The sequence below is a fragment of the Choloepus didactylus genome, chromosome 17 (genome assembly GCF_015220235.1).
Source record: "Choloepus didactylus isolate mChoDid1 chromosome 17, mChoDid1.pri, whole genome shotgun sequence".
NCBI classification, from domain to species: Eukaryota; Metazoa; Chordata; class Mammalia; order Pilosa; family Megalonychidae; genus Choloepus; species Choloepus didactylus.
In genome coordinates this window covers 4,841,907-4,860,270 of record NC_051323.1, presented here as the reverse complement: position 1 = coordinate 4,860,270, position 18,364 = coordinate 4,841,907, and the positions used below count along the sequence as shown (strand labels likewise).

At 40.6% G+C, this 18,364-nt stretch overlaps 1 protein-coding gene across 2 annotated transcripts in view; it reads left to right on the top strand.

Annotated features, from left to right (window-relative positions):
* Positions 1 to 242: 242 nt before the first annotated feature.
* The window catches only part of SMYD1 (SET and MYND domain containing 1), a 51,413-nt gene continuing 33,291 nt past the window's right edge, over positions 243 to 18,364 (top strand). For both annotated transcript variants that reach the window (XM_037807136.1, XM_037807135.1), the window contains exon 1: positions 243 to 379. In XM_037807136.1, the coding sequence (XP_037663064.1) occupies positions 243 to 379 (137 nt within the window). The remainder of the gene's footprint in view (positions 380 to 18,364) is intronic.

The following is an 18,364-nucleotide window of genomic DNA, read 5'->3' as shown; positions in this document are numbered from 1 at the left end:
GCTGGCTGGTAGACGAGACCCTTCCCAGGTGACTTGTCTTCTCGCCCACCCCATCCCGCCTCTCGGGAAAGTGGCGGAGGGGGAGGTGAGGGCCCAGTGGCTGAGAGGGGGCAGAGAAGGGGCGGTGGCCTGTCCATTTATAGCCTTGCTCTTTGGGATGCTGAAGGTGCTGAAATAGCAACGGTGACAAGAGACTTGGCTCAGTGTGAGGTATCTGCCGCACTTCCCTGACGGACCCTGAGATGACAGTAGGCAGAATGGAGAGCGTGGAGGTCTTCACTTCCGAGGGCAAGGGCAGGGGCCTGAAGGCCACCAAGGAGTTCTTGGCTGCCGATGTCATCTTTGCTGAGCGGGCTTATTCCGCAGTGGTTTTTGACAGGTAAGAAATGCCTTCTCCCCTCCTTTTGCTTTGGCTGATGCCAAACTCTAAACTACTTGCTCGCAAAACCATCAGAGAAGGGGGTGAAACCCATGTGATTGTTTTAAACAAAATGGGATTTCTGATCGTCAGTGGCTTTCTCCAGAGTCACTGCCAGAGTGGTTGGCTCTGGTTCCTAAGGGGCCAGTTGTAAGGTCAGCAAAAGCTTTGGGGCACTGCTCACACGCCTCCAGTGAACTCGGCGGAGTGGGTGTGCTGTGTGTGTTCAGGGTGGAGGGAAAGGGCGCGTAGAGTTGGGTGTGATGCTGTGGGAAATGTTTTCTTACCGAAGGTCCATGTTTTTAGCTTCTCTGATGTGATAAATATATCAGAGGATAATGTGATCGCTGAGACCTTAAAAAAAAATGTGTAATTGTAATTAACACAAGTAACACAGGAATCCATTTACTTTTGAAAAATTAGAGTATCAACAATGAAGCTGGAATCACCTTTTACCACTTCCTTTCCCACCCCCCAATTCCCTCTGTTTTTCCCCAGTAGCAACTCTTGTTATGATTTTAATGTTCTTGTACTAATATATATATATATATATATATATATACACACACACACACACAGACACACACACACACACACTTATCAAAATGTGTAGCCGTAGTTTGTATCATCCTTCAGACATCATTCTGGATGCCATACTCTTTTCAAGTTTTTGCTGTCTTCTCAAATGGGAACTGTGAATCTGTGGATACTTGTGTTAAATCCTCAAAGACCTGTTTCTTTTAACTACATGTGGATCTATCCATGTCAATCCACATACTATACTGATTATCAATTTTAACTTCTGTAAATATTCCACCCTATGAATGTATGAATATATCCATGTCCCTGCTGAGAGACATTTGGTGGTTTCCAAGTTTTCTTAAAACAAACATTCCCACAAGGAGAATCTTTGAGTGTGTCTACTTGTGCACAAATATGATTGTCCTCCAGGATATGTGGCTACAAGTTGGTGTAGTAGATTCTCCAACGTGGCTTTGTTAAATTGACATTCCCACCCGCTGTGCTTGAGTTCCCATTTCTCTGAAATCCAGTCCACATTTGACGGTCAAACTTTTAAATTGGTGCTAAATCTTTATTAAAAAAAAAAAACAAAAAACTTACACAGTGATTAAGTTATAACGACAAATTGTGGTGACTTGCCTGACATTGACGCGGGCTGAATCCACTCTACCTCCAGTAATGTGGGCTGCCTCATCGGCTCACTTCCCCGAGCATTCTGCAAACGGGCCCTGCTCTGCAGAGACTACTTGAGTAGCTTTCCCTCCTCTCTCCTCCCTGCCTGCCGAGACCAGCAAGAAAGAGGCAGAGAACTGGGTAGGAGGCTCACCGCCACCTGAGGAGCTTAGGTGAGCTGTGGTGACGGTGGAGCTGCTTGCGGGGAGCAGTTTCATTTGATTAATTTACTTGCCTGTGTGTTGAGGGTGGGGCGAGTGTGGTTTAGAGAATCAGTTGGTTCAAGGTTCAGACACAAAAGCTAGAAACTCGGGGACTTTGAACACTGCTCCTGTGTGTCGCCGAGTCACAGCCTGGCCTTGGAAAGAGCAGCTCTGTGTAGTGTCTCCAACTCTCCCAAAGCCAATATAGCAAATCAGTTTCCCTGTCAAGGATGCTTAGAGTTGAGTAGGTTTCCTGCCGTTAACAAAAGTACTACACTCTTATTTTAGAAAATTTACAAAGAAAAAGTAAATCATCACAGAAGGATAACTATTCTTAATGGTATTGTGTGTTGCCTTCCAGCTCGTTTTAAAACATGGGTTTCATTTGTACTTCACAGTTGGGATCTCCCTATATAAACTTACTATGCTTTTTTAATGTAATAATTTAGGTATCTTCTGCCCTACTATACACTCTTCATAACCATAGTATTTAATGGCTGTATGCTCTTCTATTAATCCCTCATGACTGGACATTTAGGCTGTTTATGTGTTTTTGTTATTATAAATAATTCGTATTCATTTGAAGTGATAATCACAAAAAAATATCTCTAGTGTACCTTGCAGATACACATGCTACATACAATGTTATATTATTACAGTAATAATAAAAATAAGGATAATTGGGGTAACTGATCTATAAAATGACTGAAAAATAATCCTGAAGAGATACTTTTTATAAGTGATTCCCCCCAACTTGCCATTGCACAGATGAGGGGCTGCTATTCCTTTGGGCATAGCTGAGACAGCCGGAGAGGCATTTTAGGGTCCCAGTGAAGCTCAGCTCCTGTGCAAGAGAAACCTGGCAGGTAGGACACAGTCTCCCACAAAAGTTTATCTATTCAGTCACTTTATAAAAGTGGTACCTTCTGATCTGTGTTACTCCAAACCCTCCGCCCTACCCCTCCGAGCATGAAAAAAGATTTTTTTAATTGAGTACTGCATTAAATGAGAGTTAATTCTTTCAAATAAAATGTGTTTTATATATATGTATATATATATATATTAGGAAGCATTACAATAAACGAAACCACCATCCAACTTCACGAGAACATTCCGGTAGTTGCATCTTCCCTAACTTATCCTGTCCCCTACTTACACCAAAGGTAGCCATTATCTTGAGATTATTCCCCTGCCTTTTTAATGATAGTTTTATCATATATGTGTATATTCCTAAATGATATGTAGTTTACTTTTTATGTTTTGATCTTTGAGGTTTTAAACAAAGGTATAGTATTGCATGTGATTTTTTGTCATTTTCACACAAATGTTTGTTTATTATTCATCCAGATGGCTTTGTGTAATTAATAAAATACATAAACTCCGTGTGTTCATGTGGACCACAATTTATTTTTCCACTATCCTGCTAATGGCTGCTATGGACATTTTTGCTCCCATCTCTGGCAAACGGATGCATGCATGAGTTTTTCCGGAGTGTGTGGTAGGAGTGGAATTACTGGGTCATAATGTATGTGCTATTCAGTTTTAAAATATAATACCCAACTGTGTCTTTGCTAGAATAGGCTTAGTTTAGCATAAACAGCAGTCATCAGTCTGGTTAGCATCTTTTTGACTGGTTGAAAAAAACAGGTGGTCTGTTTAAAGAGAAGAGAGCAAGAGTAAATCTGGGAAAATCCTTTCTGGCCTGGCAAGTATGTGGCACTTGGGTTGCTGCATTCCCCAGCACTCCTTCTGCTGAACTCCAATCTGGCCTCAGCACCCTTCCAGTGGGGCATTTCTGCAGCCACTCCCAATCAGGTGGCACTGGCTTTTTTTTAAAATGCAATTTATTGAAATATATTCACATACCATGCAGTCATCCAAAGTGTCCAACAGTTGTTCACAGTATCATCTTTTGGTTGTGCATTCATCACCGCAAGTTTTGAGCATTTTCATTAATCCAAAAAAAAAAAGTAAAAATAAGAATAAAAATAAAACTGAAAAAGGACATCCAAAACATCCCACACCCTCCTCTTCCACTATTATTCATTTACTTTTTTCTGCCATTTTTCTACTAATCTGTCCATATACTAGAAAAAGGGAGTGTGAGCTGCAGGGTTTTTACAATCACACAGTCACACAGTGTACACTATATAGTTACACACTCGTCTTCAAGAATCAAGGATACTGGATGGCAGTTCAATGTTTTCAGGTATTTCCTTCCAGCTATTCTAATCAAATAAGAACTAAAAAGGGATACTATATAACACATAAGAATAGCCTCCAGAAAAACCTCTTGACTACATCTGAAATCTCTCAGCTACTGAATCTTTATTTTCTTTCATTTCTCTTCCCTCTTTTGGTCAAGGAGGCTTTCTCAATCCTACGATGAAAGGTCCAGGCTCATCCCCGGGAGTCACATCCTGAGTTGCCAGGGAGGTTTACACCCTTGGGAGTCAGGTCCCATGTAGTGGGAAGGGCAGTAAGTTTACCTCTGAGTGGGCTTAGAGAGAAAGGCTGCATCTGAGCAACAAAAGAGGTTCTCTGGGGAGTGACTCTTAGGCACAATAATAAGTAGACTTAGCCTCTACTTTGCATTAACAAGCTTAATAAGGGCAAGCCCTGATTGTAGGCTCAGCCTACTAAACTGGTAGTCCCCAATGCTTGTGAGAATATCAGGAATTCCCCAGGTGGGGAAGTTTAATATTTCCAATTTTTCCCCAGTCCCTCAAGGGGGCTTTGCAAATACTTTTTATTCTTTGCCCAAATTACTCTGGGTTGTATCAGGGTTTCATGCTAACCTGTACAAACCAGCTGTGTCTCACTCCCTATTCAAAGTTCCATGTAATTATGGTATTTGAGTAAACTAACCATATTAAGTGTGGCACCGACTTTTGGAATGAATTTTATTTGCCATCCCTTTTAGATGTTTTTGTTGGGTCCTGGAAGAAGTAAAAGTGAAGTAGGTGAGGTCAGTTTGCCAAGGGACTGTCTTTCTAGAACAAGGGTATTTTGAAAGTGGACGAGACCCCAGGGTGGTGGGTGAACTGTTAAAAGTTGTTCTCTGTCCCTCTTGCTCTCCACTCTGAGAGCTCCTGCTTGCTTCTGTGTAAGGTGGGAATTTGAGAATTCATGATTCTCTTTTTTTTTTAGCTAATTTTACAAAATTTAAGAAAAAAAATCCTATAAATCTGAAGGAAGAGTATAAAAATTCTTTGCAATCTTAGCATTCAGAGAAAACTGCTGTTAACATTCCAGCATGTATTTCCTTCCCATTGTTTTGTGCAAATATTAATGCACAGAAAATATTTTCTTAATCCTGATGAGTTGTAGGTGGGGTGTTAGTGAGAGAATCACTACAGCAAATATACTCCTTGTATGCAAATTATTAAAAATGTCTGTGTGGGGGGTTATTTTACAATGGAAGGAATACAGCACGGATACAATATTATCTCCAAGATACATACTGAAGTTTAACATCTCTGAAATCATGATGTATCCTATAATCTATAGCTCATGGTTTAATTGAGAACATTTATTTCTTAGTGGAAAATAAAAATGGTGCATTTAATAACCAATGGCCTCTTGGATTCAATGTAATTAAGGCATATATATATATATATATATATATATATATATATATATATATGTATATATATGTATATATGTATTTTTTTCTCTGAAAAGAAGTGGAATTATTTTGTAACCTGCTTTTTTACTTCACAATATGTTCAGAACAACTTTCCAAACCATTGGTCTCCTACTAAACCTCTAGTGGCCGTATGGTATCTGTTTCAGTTTGTTAATGCTGCCCGTTGTCAAAATATCAGAAATGGATTGGCTTTTATAAAGGGGGTTTATTTGGTTACAAAGTTACAGTCTTAAGGCCATAAAAGCATCTAAGCTATGGTGTCAACAAGTATACTTTCACCAAAGGAAGGCCAGTGGCATCCGGAAAACATCTGTTGGCTGCGCAGGCACGTGGCTGATGTCTGCTGATCCCGGGTTGTATTCCAGCTCCTCTCTGTGCATTCTTCAAAGTGTCCCTCTTGGCTGTAGCTGCTCTTCAAAATGTCACCCTCAGTTGTTCGTGGGGCGTTTTGTCGTCTCTTCGCTTCTCCAGAGCAAAAGTCTGCTTTCAACGACTGTCTGCAAAATGTCTCTCTAAGTTGCAGCTCTGAGTTCCTTCTGTTTGTTAGCTGTTTTATATGGCTCCAGTGATCCAATTAACATCCACCCTGAATGGGTGGGGTAACACCTCCATGGAAATTATCCAATCAAACATTTCACTCACAGTTGATTGAGTTACATCTCCATGGAAACACTCAAAGGATTCCAGTCTGATCAACAGTGATAGGTCTGCTCACACAGGATTGCATCAGAGATAATGGCATTTCGGGGCCATAATACATCCAAACCGGCACAGTATCCCTGTGGTGGACTGTTGTATATTCATTTAACCAGGTGCCATATTTTGGATCCCAGGGTTGTTTCCCACTTTTCCTAGTGGATCTTCCCATATATGTCTGATTATTTATTAAAGATAAACTCCTAGAAGTAGTAAGTTTGGATTCAAAACACATTTTAAAAACTTCTGTACAGATTTCCAAATCACTTCACCAAAGGGGAGCCTATCAGTTTTCTCTGCTAGCAAATTTGCCTCCCCATCACAACCCTGGCCAACACAGAAAGCTGTCTTTTACTTTTTTTCATATTTTCCAACTTAATCTGTAAAAACTTATTTTAGTATTGTCTTAATTTGAATTTTTTATTATTAGAGAAGTGAAGATTTAAAAAAATATGTTTATTGGTCTCTTATTTTGTCAGAGCTGCTATGGACAAATACCATTCAATGGGTTGGCTCAACAACAGGAATTTATCTGTCACAGTTTTGAAGACTAGAAGTCCAAAACCCAGATGTTGGCAAGGCTGTGCATCCTCCCTGGGTGATGGCAGTTCTCCTCTACGTGGTGATGTCTCTCTCTCCTCTCTGGCTTCTACACCTTCTGGCTTCTCTTAGTTTTTGTTTCTACGACTGACTGTATCTTAATTTCCTTTCTGTATAAAGCCTCCAGAAATATGGATTAGGACCCACCCTGATTCAATTTGGCCACACCTAAACTAATGACATCTTCAAAAGTTTAAAGGTCCTATTTACAAATGGGTTCACACCCACAGGAACATGGTTTAAGATTAAGAACATGTCTTTTGTTGGAGTATATATAAGATTCAATCTACCACAGTTGGTCATTAACATTTCTTCTTTGGTGACTTGTCTATTTTCAACTGATGCCCTTGTTTTTAAAGTATATGGGTAGCTCATTTGTTTATTATTCTTTAATGTCCAGGTCTAATTGTTTGAATTCCTCTGTATCATTTCAGTTTTTTAGCTCTTTTGATTTCAACTGTTTTAAAGTCCTTAATTAGCTTTGTCTTTCTTAAACATCACATGTCTTTCATCATATTTTTTAAAAAAATCCATTTTTCTTATCTTATATGTACCTTTTTAAATGATGTCTAAGCTTTATTTTAAGTTTCTTTTTAGTTTATTTTTATTCTAATTGCTTATTGTCATTGTATTCTCCCATTTTTCATTTTTAGCTTATTTAGTTCATATTATGTCAGACAGAATGAAAAGATACATAGTTTAGCCTCAAGAGTGACTCATGCCTTCAACAAGGAGCTTTGATCTTTCCGGTTTCTCTAGTTGACTTAGAAGGGCTCTTCCAGCCCCCTGAAGTAGAGCCTCTACCTTTTTCAAACTCTAAAATCAGTCAGTTCGGGAAACTCAGTTGACCCACAGGCTAACATCCATGGAACACTATTCATCAAAATATGAATAAAATAGTGTCATCACCATCATCATCATCTTCAAAAATACCCACATCTAATGGGATGGATTCAGAAGAATTGACTGGACAAAGAAATTTGAAACACATTATGCAGTAATGTTGGAAAACCTCTTCTCCTAATAGCCAGCTACAAAAAATGAACTGTGAATTGGAAAAAAAGAAGGTTGTGATTTTTTTTAATCAATAGAAGTATTAGAACCAGTCACCTTGAACAGAAGTTAGAGTCATATTTCAGGTCAAAATAGGGAAAAAAAACTCCTAGAAATCAGAGCTGAAGCCACCTAAAATTCCCATAGGACATGGAACCCCTTACTTTTAGAGGCACCACCTCACAATATGTCAAACTGTAGGTTTTGCTTACCACGTCTGAATGGATTTTTGTAATTTTGCTTCTGAAATTGTTATGGATTTCCATTTTGCATTTTTGGTTTTTTAAATTTTCTGGGAACATCAGGCCCCAAACATTTTCCTGGGCTACCTAGGAGCTTTTAGGTCCTTGGCCCTGATCCTCTGTTACCTGAGAGGTAGAACAGGCCTGTCGGTTCTGCCTGGAGATGGAAAGGGCTATTTCCCAGGCTGTGCATTTCCAGCTGACACCCTGGCAGGGATGCTGTGCATGGAGTTGGGCAACAGAAGGGGAACTGGGTCATGTGACCCTGAAGCTCTCTTCCAGCCCGAGATTCTATGGGTCACATGATTTCTTCAGTAAATGCAAAGATTCCAGTGTAGCAAGAGAGGAGTGCTAGGCTAACGCAGGGATGGAGCTTATTTTCTGATTGTTATTTTATTTTAGCATCAAACACAAGAAAAGGCACAGGAATGCTCACTGTAGAAAGTTCTAGGAGCCAAAATACTGTTCAGTAATTCCATTTTAACGGTCCCAGATGTCTTGAATTTTGGGTTTATAGTCTAAGATTTCCTAACGTGCATCCATGGACCTTAGCTAAGGACCCACTTATAATTGGAGAGGAACGAAGTTATGTGGAGAGACACACATGCTTTTTATTTCTGGGGAGAAGCTTTCTTCACTTCCAAAAAGGTCCCCAACCAGAAGAAGGTTGAGGCCCATTGAATTTGTTAATCCTCTCTTACAAATGGGGAAACTGAGGCTTCGTGAGGTGAAAAGGGCCCTTCCCATGTCACCCAGGAGAGAGTCAAGAGCAAGCTGGATGTCTTGGCACCTTGTTCAGTCAACAACTCTCACAAATTCTTATCAGCCTATTAATAATATTTGTATTAGTAAAAGACAGGGTACCCATCTGCCAATTTCAGAAGAATCAAAGGCTGGTTCTGGGATCTGAGAATGGTTAGATGCAGACACTCATTGGTAAGAAACAGAGGTATACAGGTAATTAAAAAGGAAAAAAGGTGTTTATAATAGTAAACAAACCTAGTAGTTTCCTATTACTGCTCTAACAAATTACCACAAATTTGGTGGCTTAAAACCATGGAAATTTATTCTTACAGTTCTGGAGGTTGGAAGTCTGAAATGGGTCCCAGGGTTGGATTTCCTTGCCTTCTCTAGAGGCTGAATGCGTCCCTGAGTTCATGGCCTCCTTCCTCTATCTTCAAAAGTGGCAGCTCGGCACCTGCTCCCCTTCTGACCTCTTGCCTCCCTCTTATAAGGACAGTTGTGATTACATCAGGCCAACACAGATAACTCAAGATCATCTCCTTACTCACATCTGCAAAGTCCCTTTGCCAGGTAAGGTAACGTATTCACAGGTTCTGGGGATTTGAATGTGGACATCTTCATGGGGCCATATGAATTTTCTGAATTAATCCAATTCATCGCAAACAATGTTATGAAGGAGAAAGGATATTGGGTTTTTAAAAAATTACTTAAACAATAATTTGACCAGTTCCTAAATGATTCTGATTTCAGGAGTTGAAAGTGCTCAAGAGATTATGTACATGTGTGTGTGTAGGGAAAAAGAGCAGCATGAGAAAGAGTTGAGTACTGTTGAAGAAATTACCGTCAGCTAGGCTTTTTTTTTGTTTTGGAAATCAGGCCAGTTACGAGCTTCTTTATGGCCAGCAGAGACAGCTGGGCTTTCAGCCTTCGTAATTCTCTGTGGGCCTTGAAATGTCAGGATTAGCCATGGTACGCACAAGCACACATGAGGCCTTTTATCTGATACCAGCTGGTGCGTGGGAGGTGGGGACAAATGATGCTATAAATGGAAGTAATTTAAGAAAGGGATTAGAGAAATTCCTGAACAGTCAGTTCCAGAAATGAATGAATAAGGGTTTGTTAAAGTACAGCCTTAAACATTGGCGCTTGATGTTGAGGATAACTGTTGTAGGTGTAGAATTATGTTTTTAATTTGGCATGTTTAGCTGCAGAGTCAAAACACGTGGCTATTTCACATGACCAGTTGTGAGCAGTATTGCTAATTTTTATTCCATAATCCTTAAGTTCAGAAGCTAAGGAATAATCACCTTTTAGACACAGATTGGATTAAATGCTGTTGTCCCCTGAATGGTGTCATCTTCACTCGTTTGCACCTTAGGGTGTGTTTTGAGCATGACAGGAAGAGTGTGGTCACAGCTAGAGCTTGGGAAAAGCCTACAGCTCTGAATGGGGTGTGTGAACCTCATTTGCGTCCTAGAGGATTGCCTTTTCCAGATTCCACATGACCCCCGACCTCAGTGGAAGTGAGTCTCCCTTCCTTACACCCTACAGTGAGTTATCTGCCTGCTTGCCTCACCTTATGGGACACGTGTCCGTGTCCCAGCCCAGCCCGGGGACTCCTGAAAGCCGAGATCTGTCTCTTGTTTATCTGTAAGGCCCTCTGTTACTTAGCTCAATGCATGGCATATAATAGGTGTCCAATAAATACTTATAAAAGCAAGGAGGGAAGGAAGGACAGAAGTAGAGAAGGAATTTAAAATATCATGAACTTCTCCAGGTGTGTGAAGGTCGGGATATTGTTTAAGACACCCCACAATTTTTTGGAGGCTACGAGTTTCTTAAACAGCCCGAAAAGACAGAACTGTTGGTTCAGTTTTCTCTGGCTGGGTTTTTGGGAGGCTCTCCTGCCATGTGGGCATATTCTGTCTGTGTTTATCTGCCCAGTTGCCGATTATTACCATAAAAGGAGCTGAGCAGCAGGTGCCATTGCAGCCCACTTGACTCTGACAGTTGACATACCCCAGGGCAGGGCAGTCGAGCAAAGAGGGAAGGGGGCGTCCTCAGGTCTGCAGGTGGGAGCGGTGGCCACATCTGTTCTCTGTGCTGGGGGCAGTGTCTGGCGTGGGAGACCCCTCCCTGCTAGGAATAATATCCTTACGAGGGTAATAACAACCACTACTCTAAAGGGCTGATGTGGAGATTAAAAGATGGAAAATTGCTAGGAACACCTCTCTGGAAATTAGGATGTGCTATGAAAATGGGAGTTGATATCCTCTTGGGTGGATGGGAAAAATGGGACTTGGAGGTCAAATGAGACTTGCTGAGGGCCCCCAGCTAAAGTCTGGCAGGGACAAGGACTCCTTCTTCTGGAATACAAGTGGCTTTAGGACTTCATGTCTTTCTGTCTCTCTCCCCACTGGGGGAAGGATAGGGTGTATTTCTGCCAGGTTCTCCTGTGGTTGGGGTGTCTTCCTCTCTGGCTGCCCAAGAACTAACCAAGGCTGGAGGAGAGCAGAACCTCCGGGATCACTGGGCCCAGCCTCCCCGTGGTACTGATGGGATGGGGGGGATCGGGATGACTTCTACCGAGCCCTCATCCTCCACCAGGCTCTGTGCCGGTGCATTACATAAGCTACTTCATTTAACTTTCAGAATCACTCCCAGAGTGGGGAGGTTTCAGGGGATTAAACATTTCTTTATACTCTTCTTCTTGCTTGAATATTTTTCCTGTAAGTATATTTCACTAAAAAAAGTCATTAATCTAAAAGAGACCAAAATCTAGGTGTTGTGCTCCCGTGTTCACATAAGGAAACAAAAGCTCAGAGAGGTTCCAGGACTTCTCTGGGTACACGGTGAGTAGATACTGGAGTCCGGAGCTGAACCCAGCTCTGAGTTTCAGTAAAACCCGGCTTGCCACCACCGAGGGGAGATGGAGGCCCAGAGCGACAGGCTTTTTAGAAAACGTCTCCTACCTACCTACCTGAGCCCTTTCTGGCATGCCTCTCAGAAGGAGCAGGTTCACATTTTCTCTCATTTTTATATTCTTGCTCTTCAGTGTTGCATCAGCGTCACCTGGGAGCTTGTTAGAAACACAGAATCTCAGACCCCAGCCCACTGAGGTCTCAGACCCCAGACCCTACTGAGTTGGAACCTGCCTTTTAACAAGATCTCCTGTGACATGTGTGTGTACTAAAATTTGAGAAGCCTGCATCATCAAACCCACCCTCCTCCTTCTTCCCAGTTTCAGCCTTGTGGCTAAGCTGTAAGGGCAGGTAAGGTGATGGAGAGAAGGGCCAGTCTAATCCCAAGGAGACCTAAATTAGAAGACAGCTCACGATGCTTCCTGGGTTTCGCCAGCTTTTAAAGTTTGACTCTAGACTCTAGACTCAGGCAAAATGTTAGAATGGGAAATAAAACAGATTTGTGAACCTGGAGAAAATAGTTTGGTGGTTAACATTTGGAACGCATCAGGAGTTCAGTATGAGAAAAACAAAATCATCCCAAATTGATCATGTTTTCTTTTTATGAAGAGTAATTGAAATTTTATTGTAGCAGAGTGATGGCAAAGAATCTAATGAGGTAATGCGACAGTGAGATAATGAGTTGAAATGATAGATGAATTGATTCCAGGACTGATAAGGGATTATTTGAAGGGTCTTCCAGGCTGGGTGAAGCCTCTGTCGCAGCACCTTGGGGCTCCGTCTGCAACCTTCTCCTGGTCAGAGGGGTTATTCGTGCCTTTGAAGACATGGGGGCCGGAATTTACATTAATGGGTGTAATGCAGCTACAGTTCATGACAGATAGATTACTGTGATGGTTGGGTTCTTGTGTCAACTTGACCAGGTGATGGTGTCCAGTGTCTGGTCAAGCAAGCACTGGCCTAACCGTTACTGGTTAATAAACCAGAAGGCTGGTTTATTAAATCATCAGTCCACTGACTGCACCTTGACTGATTACATCAACGAAGGGTGTATCTTCCACAATGAGAGAATGCAATCAGCTGGATTTAATCCAATCAGCTGAAGACTTTAAAGGGAGATAGACAGAGGACCTTCACTTCTTTGGCTAGCCAGTGAAACGTTTCCTGAGGAGTTTATCAAACACCTTCATCAGAGTTGCCAGCTCGCTGCCTGCCCTATGGAATTTGGACTCGTGCATCCCCACAGTTGCGTGAGACTCTTTTATAAAATCTTATATTTATAGATATCTCATATTGATTCTGTTTCCCTAGAGAACCCTAACTAATGCAATTTTTCTATAAACGGGCCCTGGTAGAAGCGTGTTCCATCAGTTCGAGGGTACCTGGAGGTAAGTCCTGGGGCAGATGTATTCTTTCCCTTTGAGCCAGGCTAGGAGAGGTCCGTCATGACAGCCCCAGGCAGGGGTGTGCACCGGGTGGGATGAGCAGCGCATCACGGGTGCAGGGAGGGGGTGGGGTGGGGTGGGGAGACATCGCCCATACAGAATTAAAAACAATAACAAAGTCTACTAAAAGTCAAACTCTTTTTTTATGCTCACCGTGTCAGCAGTTCTGAACACTATGAGGGATAAATTCTGCTCCCCCCAAAAAATCTATGTCAGTCTAAGTTCTAAGTAATTGCTATTGAGTACATGCCAAATCAGCTCACTAAAAATTCATTTATCCTTCAATAAACACCATATTCTGCGTGGAAGGTGATTCAGAGGACCCTCTCGGTTGAGCAATTAGCACCTAAAACCTGTGGATGCAGCTATAAGAGTTTGTTTTGAGAGCAGGTTCTTGAGGTCCAGAATTGTTTGGGCTCGTGTGGACTGCATTTCATGGTGACACTACATATCCATGCATTTTAAGTCGATGAGAAATAAGCAGTGATCATAAAGGCGAAGAAGCAGAACTTTGTGGTTCTAAATGACCATTTGGAGTTTTACCTGAATTCAAAATTTAAAACAGTGAAACAGAATAAGAATGGTGAGGGCCTTTCAGTTTGGTAGGCACACATTTCAGACTATGCATATGAACATGAATATGTGTATATAAATAAAATATGAAGATATTATCCTAGAATATTCTAAAAACATAAATTTGGATGTAAACTATTACAGCAGTCCCAGGTGGTTTGTCTCCAGTGGGTGTCCTGGAGCAGACAGGCTGGAGCATGGAGTTAAAAGGAGAGCATGGTGGTGCTTGCTTCCAACTCTTTCCTCCCCAGACAATTTTCTGGCCCTCTTCTCTTTCTTTTTTTTTTTTTTTTTTTTTTATCATCATTTTATTGAGATATATTCACATACCACGCAGTCATACAAAACAAATTGTACTTTCGATTGTTTACACTACCATTACATAGTTGTACATTCATCACCTAAATCAATCCCTGACACCTTCATTAGCACACACACAAAAATAACAAGAATAATAATTAGAGTGAAAAAGAGCAATTGAAGTAAAAAAGAACACTGGGTACCTTTGTCTGTTTGTTTCCTTCCCCTACTTTTCTACACATCCATCCATAAACTAGACAAAGTGGAGTTTGGTCCTTATGGCATTCCCAATCCCATTGTCACCCCTCATAAGCTACATTTTTATACAACTGTCTTCGAGATTCATGGGTTCTGGGTTGTAGTTTAATAGTTTCAGGTATCCACCACCAGCTACCCCAATTCTTTAGAACCTAAAAAAGGTTGTCTAAAGTGTGTGTAAGAGTGCCCACCAGAGTGATCTCTCGGCTCGTTTTGGAATCTCTCTGCCACTAAAGCTTATTTCATTTCCTTTCACATCCCCCTTTTGGTCAAGAAGATGTTCTCCATCCCACGATGCCGGGTCTACATTCCTCTCCGGGAGTCATATTCCACGTTGCCAGGGAGATTCACTCCCCTGGGTGTCTGGTCCCACGTAGGGGGGAGGGCAGTGATTTCACCTTTCAAGTTGGCTTAGCCAGAGAGAGAGGGCCACATCTGAGCAACAAAGAGGCACTCAGGAGGAGACTCTTAGGCACAAATATAGGGAGGCCTAGCCTCTCCTTTGCAGCAACCGTCTTCCCAAGGGTAAAACTTATGGTAGAGGGCTCAACCCATCAAACCACCAGTCCCCTATGTCTGTGGTCATGTTAGCAACCATGGAGGTGGGGTAGGCGAATACCCCTGCATTCTCCACAGGCTCCTCAAGGGGGCACTACATCTTTTTTTTTTTTTTCCTTGTTTGTCTTTTTTCTTTTTTCTTTTTTTTTTTTTTTTTTAGCTTTCCCTACTTTTTTAAATCAACTGTATGAAAAAAAAAGTTAAAAAGAAAACAAACATACAATAAAAGAACATTTCAAAGAGACCATAACAAGGGAGTAAGAAAAAGACAACTAACCTAAGATAACTGCTTAACTTCCAACATGTTCCTACTTTACCCCAAGAAAGTTACATAATATAGCAACATTTCAGTGAACTTGTTCCTACTACATCCATCAGAAATTAACAGACCATAGTCATTTCTGGGCATCCCCAGAACGTTAAATAGCTTATCTGTTCTTCTTGGATTATTGTTCCCCCTTCCTTAATTGCTCTCTACTGCTAGTTCCCCTACATTCTACATTATAAACCATTTGTTTTACATTTTTCAAAGTTCACATTAGTGGTAGCATATAATATTTCTCTTTTTGTGCCTGGCTTATTTCGCTCAGCATTATGTCTTCAAGTTTCATCCATGTTGTCATATGTTTCACCAGATCGTTCCTTCTTACTGCCGCGTAGTATTCCATCATGTGTATATACCACATTTTATTTATCCGCTCATCTGTTGAAGGACATTTGGGTTGTTTCCATCTCTTGGCAATTGTGAATAATGCTGCTATGAACATTGGCGTGCAGATATCTGTTCGTGTCACTGCTTTCCGATCTTCCGGGTATATACCGAGAAGTGCAATCGCTGGATCGAATGGTAGCTCTATATCTAGTTTTCTAAGGAACTGCCAGACTGACTTCCAGAGTGGCTGAACCATTATACAGTCCCACCAACAATGAATAAGAGTCCCAATTTCTCCACATCCCCTCCAGCATTTGTAGTTTCCTGTTTGTTTAATGGCAGCCATTCTAACTGGTGTTAGATGGTATCTCATTGTGGTTTTAATTTGCAACTCTCTAATAGCTAGTGAAGCTGAACATTTTTTCATGTGTTTCTTGGCCATTTGTATTTCCTCTTCAGAGAACTGTCTTTTCATATCTTTTGCCCATTTTATAATTGGGCTGTCTGTACTATTGTCATTGAGTTGTAGGATTTCTTTGTATATGCAAGATATCAGTCTTTTGTCAGATACATGGTTTCCAAAATTTTTTCCCATTGAGTTGGCTGCCTCTTTACCTTTTTGAGAAATTCCTTTGAGGTGCAGAAACTTCTAAGCTTGAGGAGTTCCCATTTATCTATTTTCTCTTTTGTTGCTTGTGCTTTGGGTGTAAAGTCTAGGAAGTGGCCTCCTAATACAAGGTCTTGAAGATGTTTTCCTACATTATCTTCTAGGAGTTTTATGGTACTTTCTTTTATATTGAGATCTTTGGTCCATTTTGAGTTAATTTTTGTGTAGGGGGTGAGGTAGGGGTCCTCTTTCATTCTTTTGGATATGGATATCCAACTCTCCCAGCCCCATTTGTTGAAAAGACCATTATGGCTCAGTTCGGTGACTTTGGGGGCCTTATCAAAGATCAGTCGGCCATAGATCTGAGGGTCTATCTCTGAATTCTCAATTCGATTCCATTGATCTATGTGTCTATCTTTGTGCCAGTACCATGCTGTTTTGGCAACTGTGGCTTTATAATAAGCTTCAAAGTCAGGGAGTGTAAGTCCTCCCACTTGGTTTTTCTTTTTTAGAGTGTCTTTAGCAATTCGAGGCATCTTCCCTTTCCAAATAAATTTGATAACTAGCTTTTCCAAGTCTGCAAAGTAGGTTGTTGGAATTTTGATTGGGATTGCATTGAATCTGTAGATGAGTTTGGGTAGAATTGACATCTTAATGACATTTAGCCTTCCTATCCATGAACATGGAATATTTTTCCATCTTTTAAGGTCCCCTTCTATTTCTTTTAGTAGAGTTATGTAGTTTTCTTTGTATAGGTCTTTTACATCTTTGGTTAAGTTTATTCCTAGGTACTTGATGTTTTTAGTTGCTATTGAAAATGGTATCTTTTTCTTGAGTGTCTCTTCCGTTTGTTCATTTCTAGCATATAGAAACATTACTGACTTATGTGCATTAATCTTGTATCCCGCTACTTTGCTAAATTTGTTTATTAGCTCTAGTAGGTGTATCGTTGATTTCTCAGGGTTTTCTAGATATAAGATCATATCATCTGCAAACAATGACAGTTTTACTTCTTCTTTTCCAATTTGGATGACTTTTATTTCTTTGTCTTGCCGGATTGCCCTGGCTAGCACTTCCAGCACAATGTTGAATAACAGCGGTGACAGTGGGCATCCTTGTCTTGTTCCTGATCTTAGAGGGAAGGCTTTCAGTCTCTCACCATTGAGTACAGTACTATGCTGGCTGTGGGTTTTTCATATATGCTCTTTATCATATTGAGGAAGTTTCCTTCAATTCCTACCTTTTGAAGTGTTTTTATCAAAAACGGATGTTGGATTTTGTCAAATGCTTTTTCAGCATCTATTGAGATGATCATTTGATTTTTCCCTTTCAAATTTTTAATGTGTTGTAATACCTTGATTTTCTTATGTTGAACCATCCTTGCATGCCTGGAATGAACCCCACTTGGTCATGGTGTATGATTTTTTTAATGTGTCTTTGGATTCGATTTGCAAGTATTTTGTTGAGGATTTTTGCATCTATATTCATTAGGGAGATTGGCCGGTAGTTTTCCTTTTTTGTAGCATCTTTGCCTGGTTTTGGTATTAGATTGATGTTAGCTTCATAAAATGAGTTAGGTAGTGTTCCATTTTCTTCAATGTTTTGAAAGAGTTTGAGTAAGATTGGTGTCAGTTCTTTCTGGAAAGTTTGGTAGAATTCCCCTGTGAAGCCATCTGGCCCTGGGCATTTATTTGTGGGAAGATTTTTGATGACTGATTGGATCTCTTTGCTTGTGATGGGTTGGTTGAGGTCTTCTATTTCTTCTCTGGTCAGTCTAGGTTGTTCATATGTTTCTAAGGAAATTGTCCATTTCTTCTACATTATCCAGTTTGTTGCCATACAGTTGTTCATAATATCCTCTTATAATTTTTTTAATTTCTTCAGGATCTGCAGTTATGTCACCTTTTTCATTCATTATTTTGTTTATATGGGTCTTCTCTCTTTTTGATTTTGTCATTCTAGCTAGGGGCTTGTCAATCTTGTTGATCTTCTCAAAGAACCAACTTTTGGTGATATTTATCCTCTCTATTGTTTTTTTGTTCTCTATGTCATTTATTTCTGCTTTAATCCTTGTTATTTCTTTTCTTCTACTTGGTTTAGGATTGGTTTGCTGTTCATTTTCTAGCTTCTTCAGTTGATCCATTAGTTCTTTGATTTTGGCTCTTTCTTCCTTTTTAATATATGCATTTAGTGCTATAAATTTCCCCCTTAGCACTGCTTTTACTGCATCCCATAGGTTTTGGTATGTTGT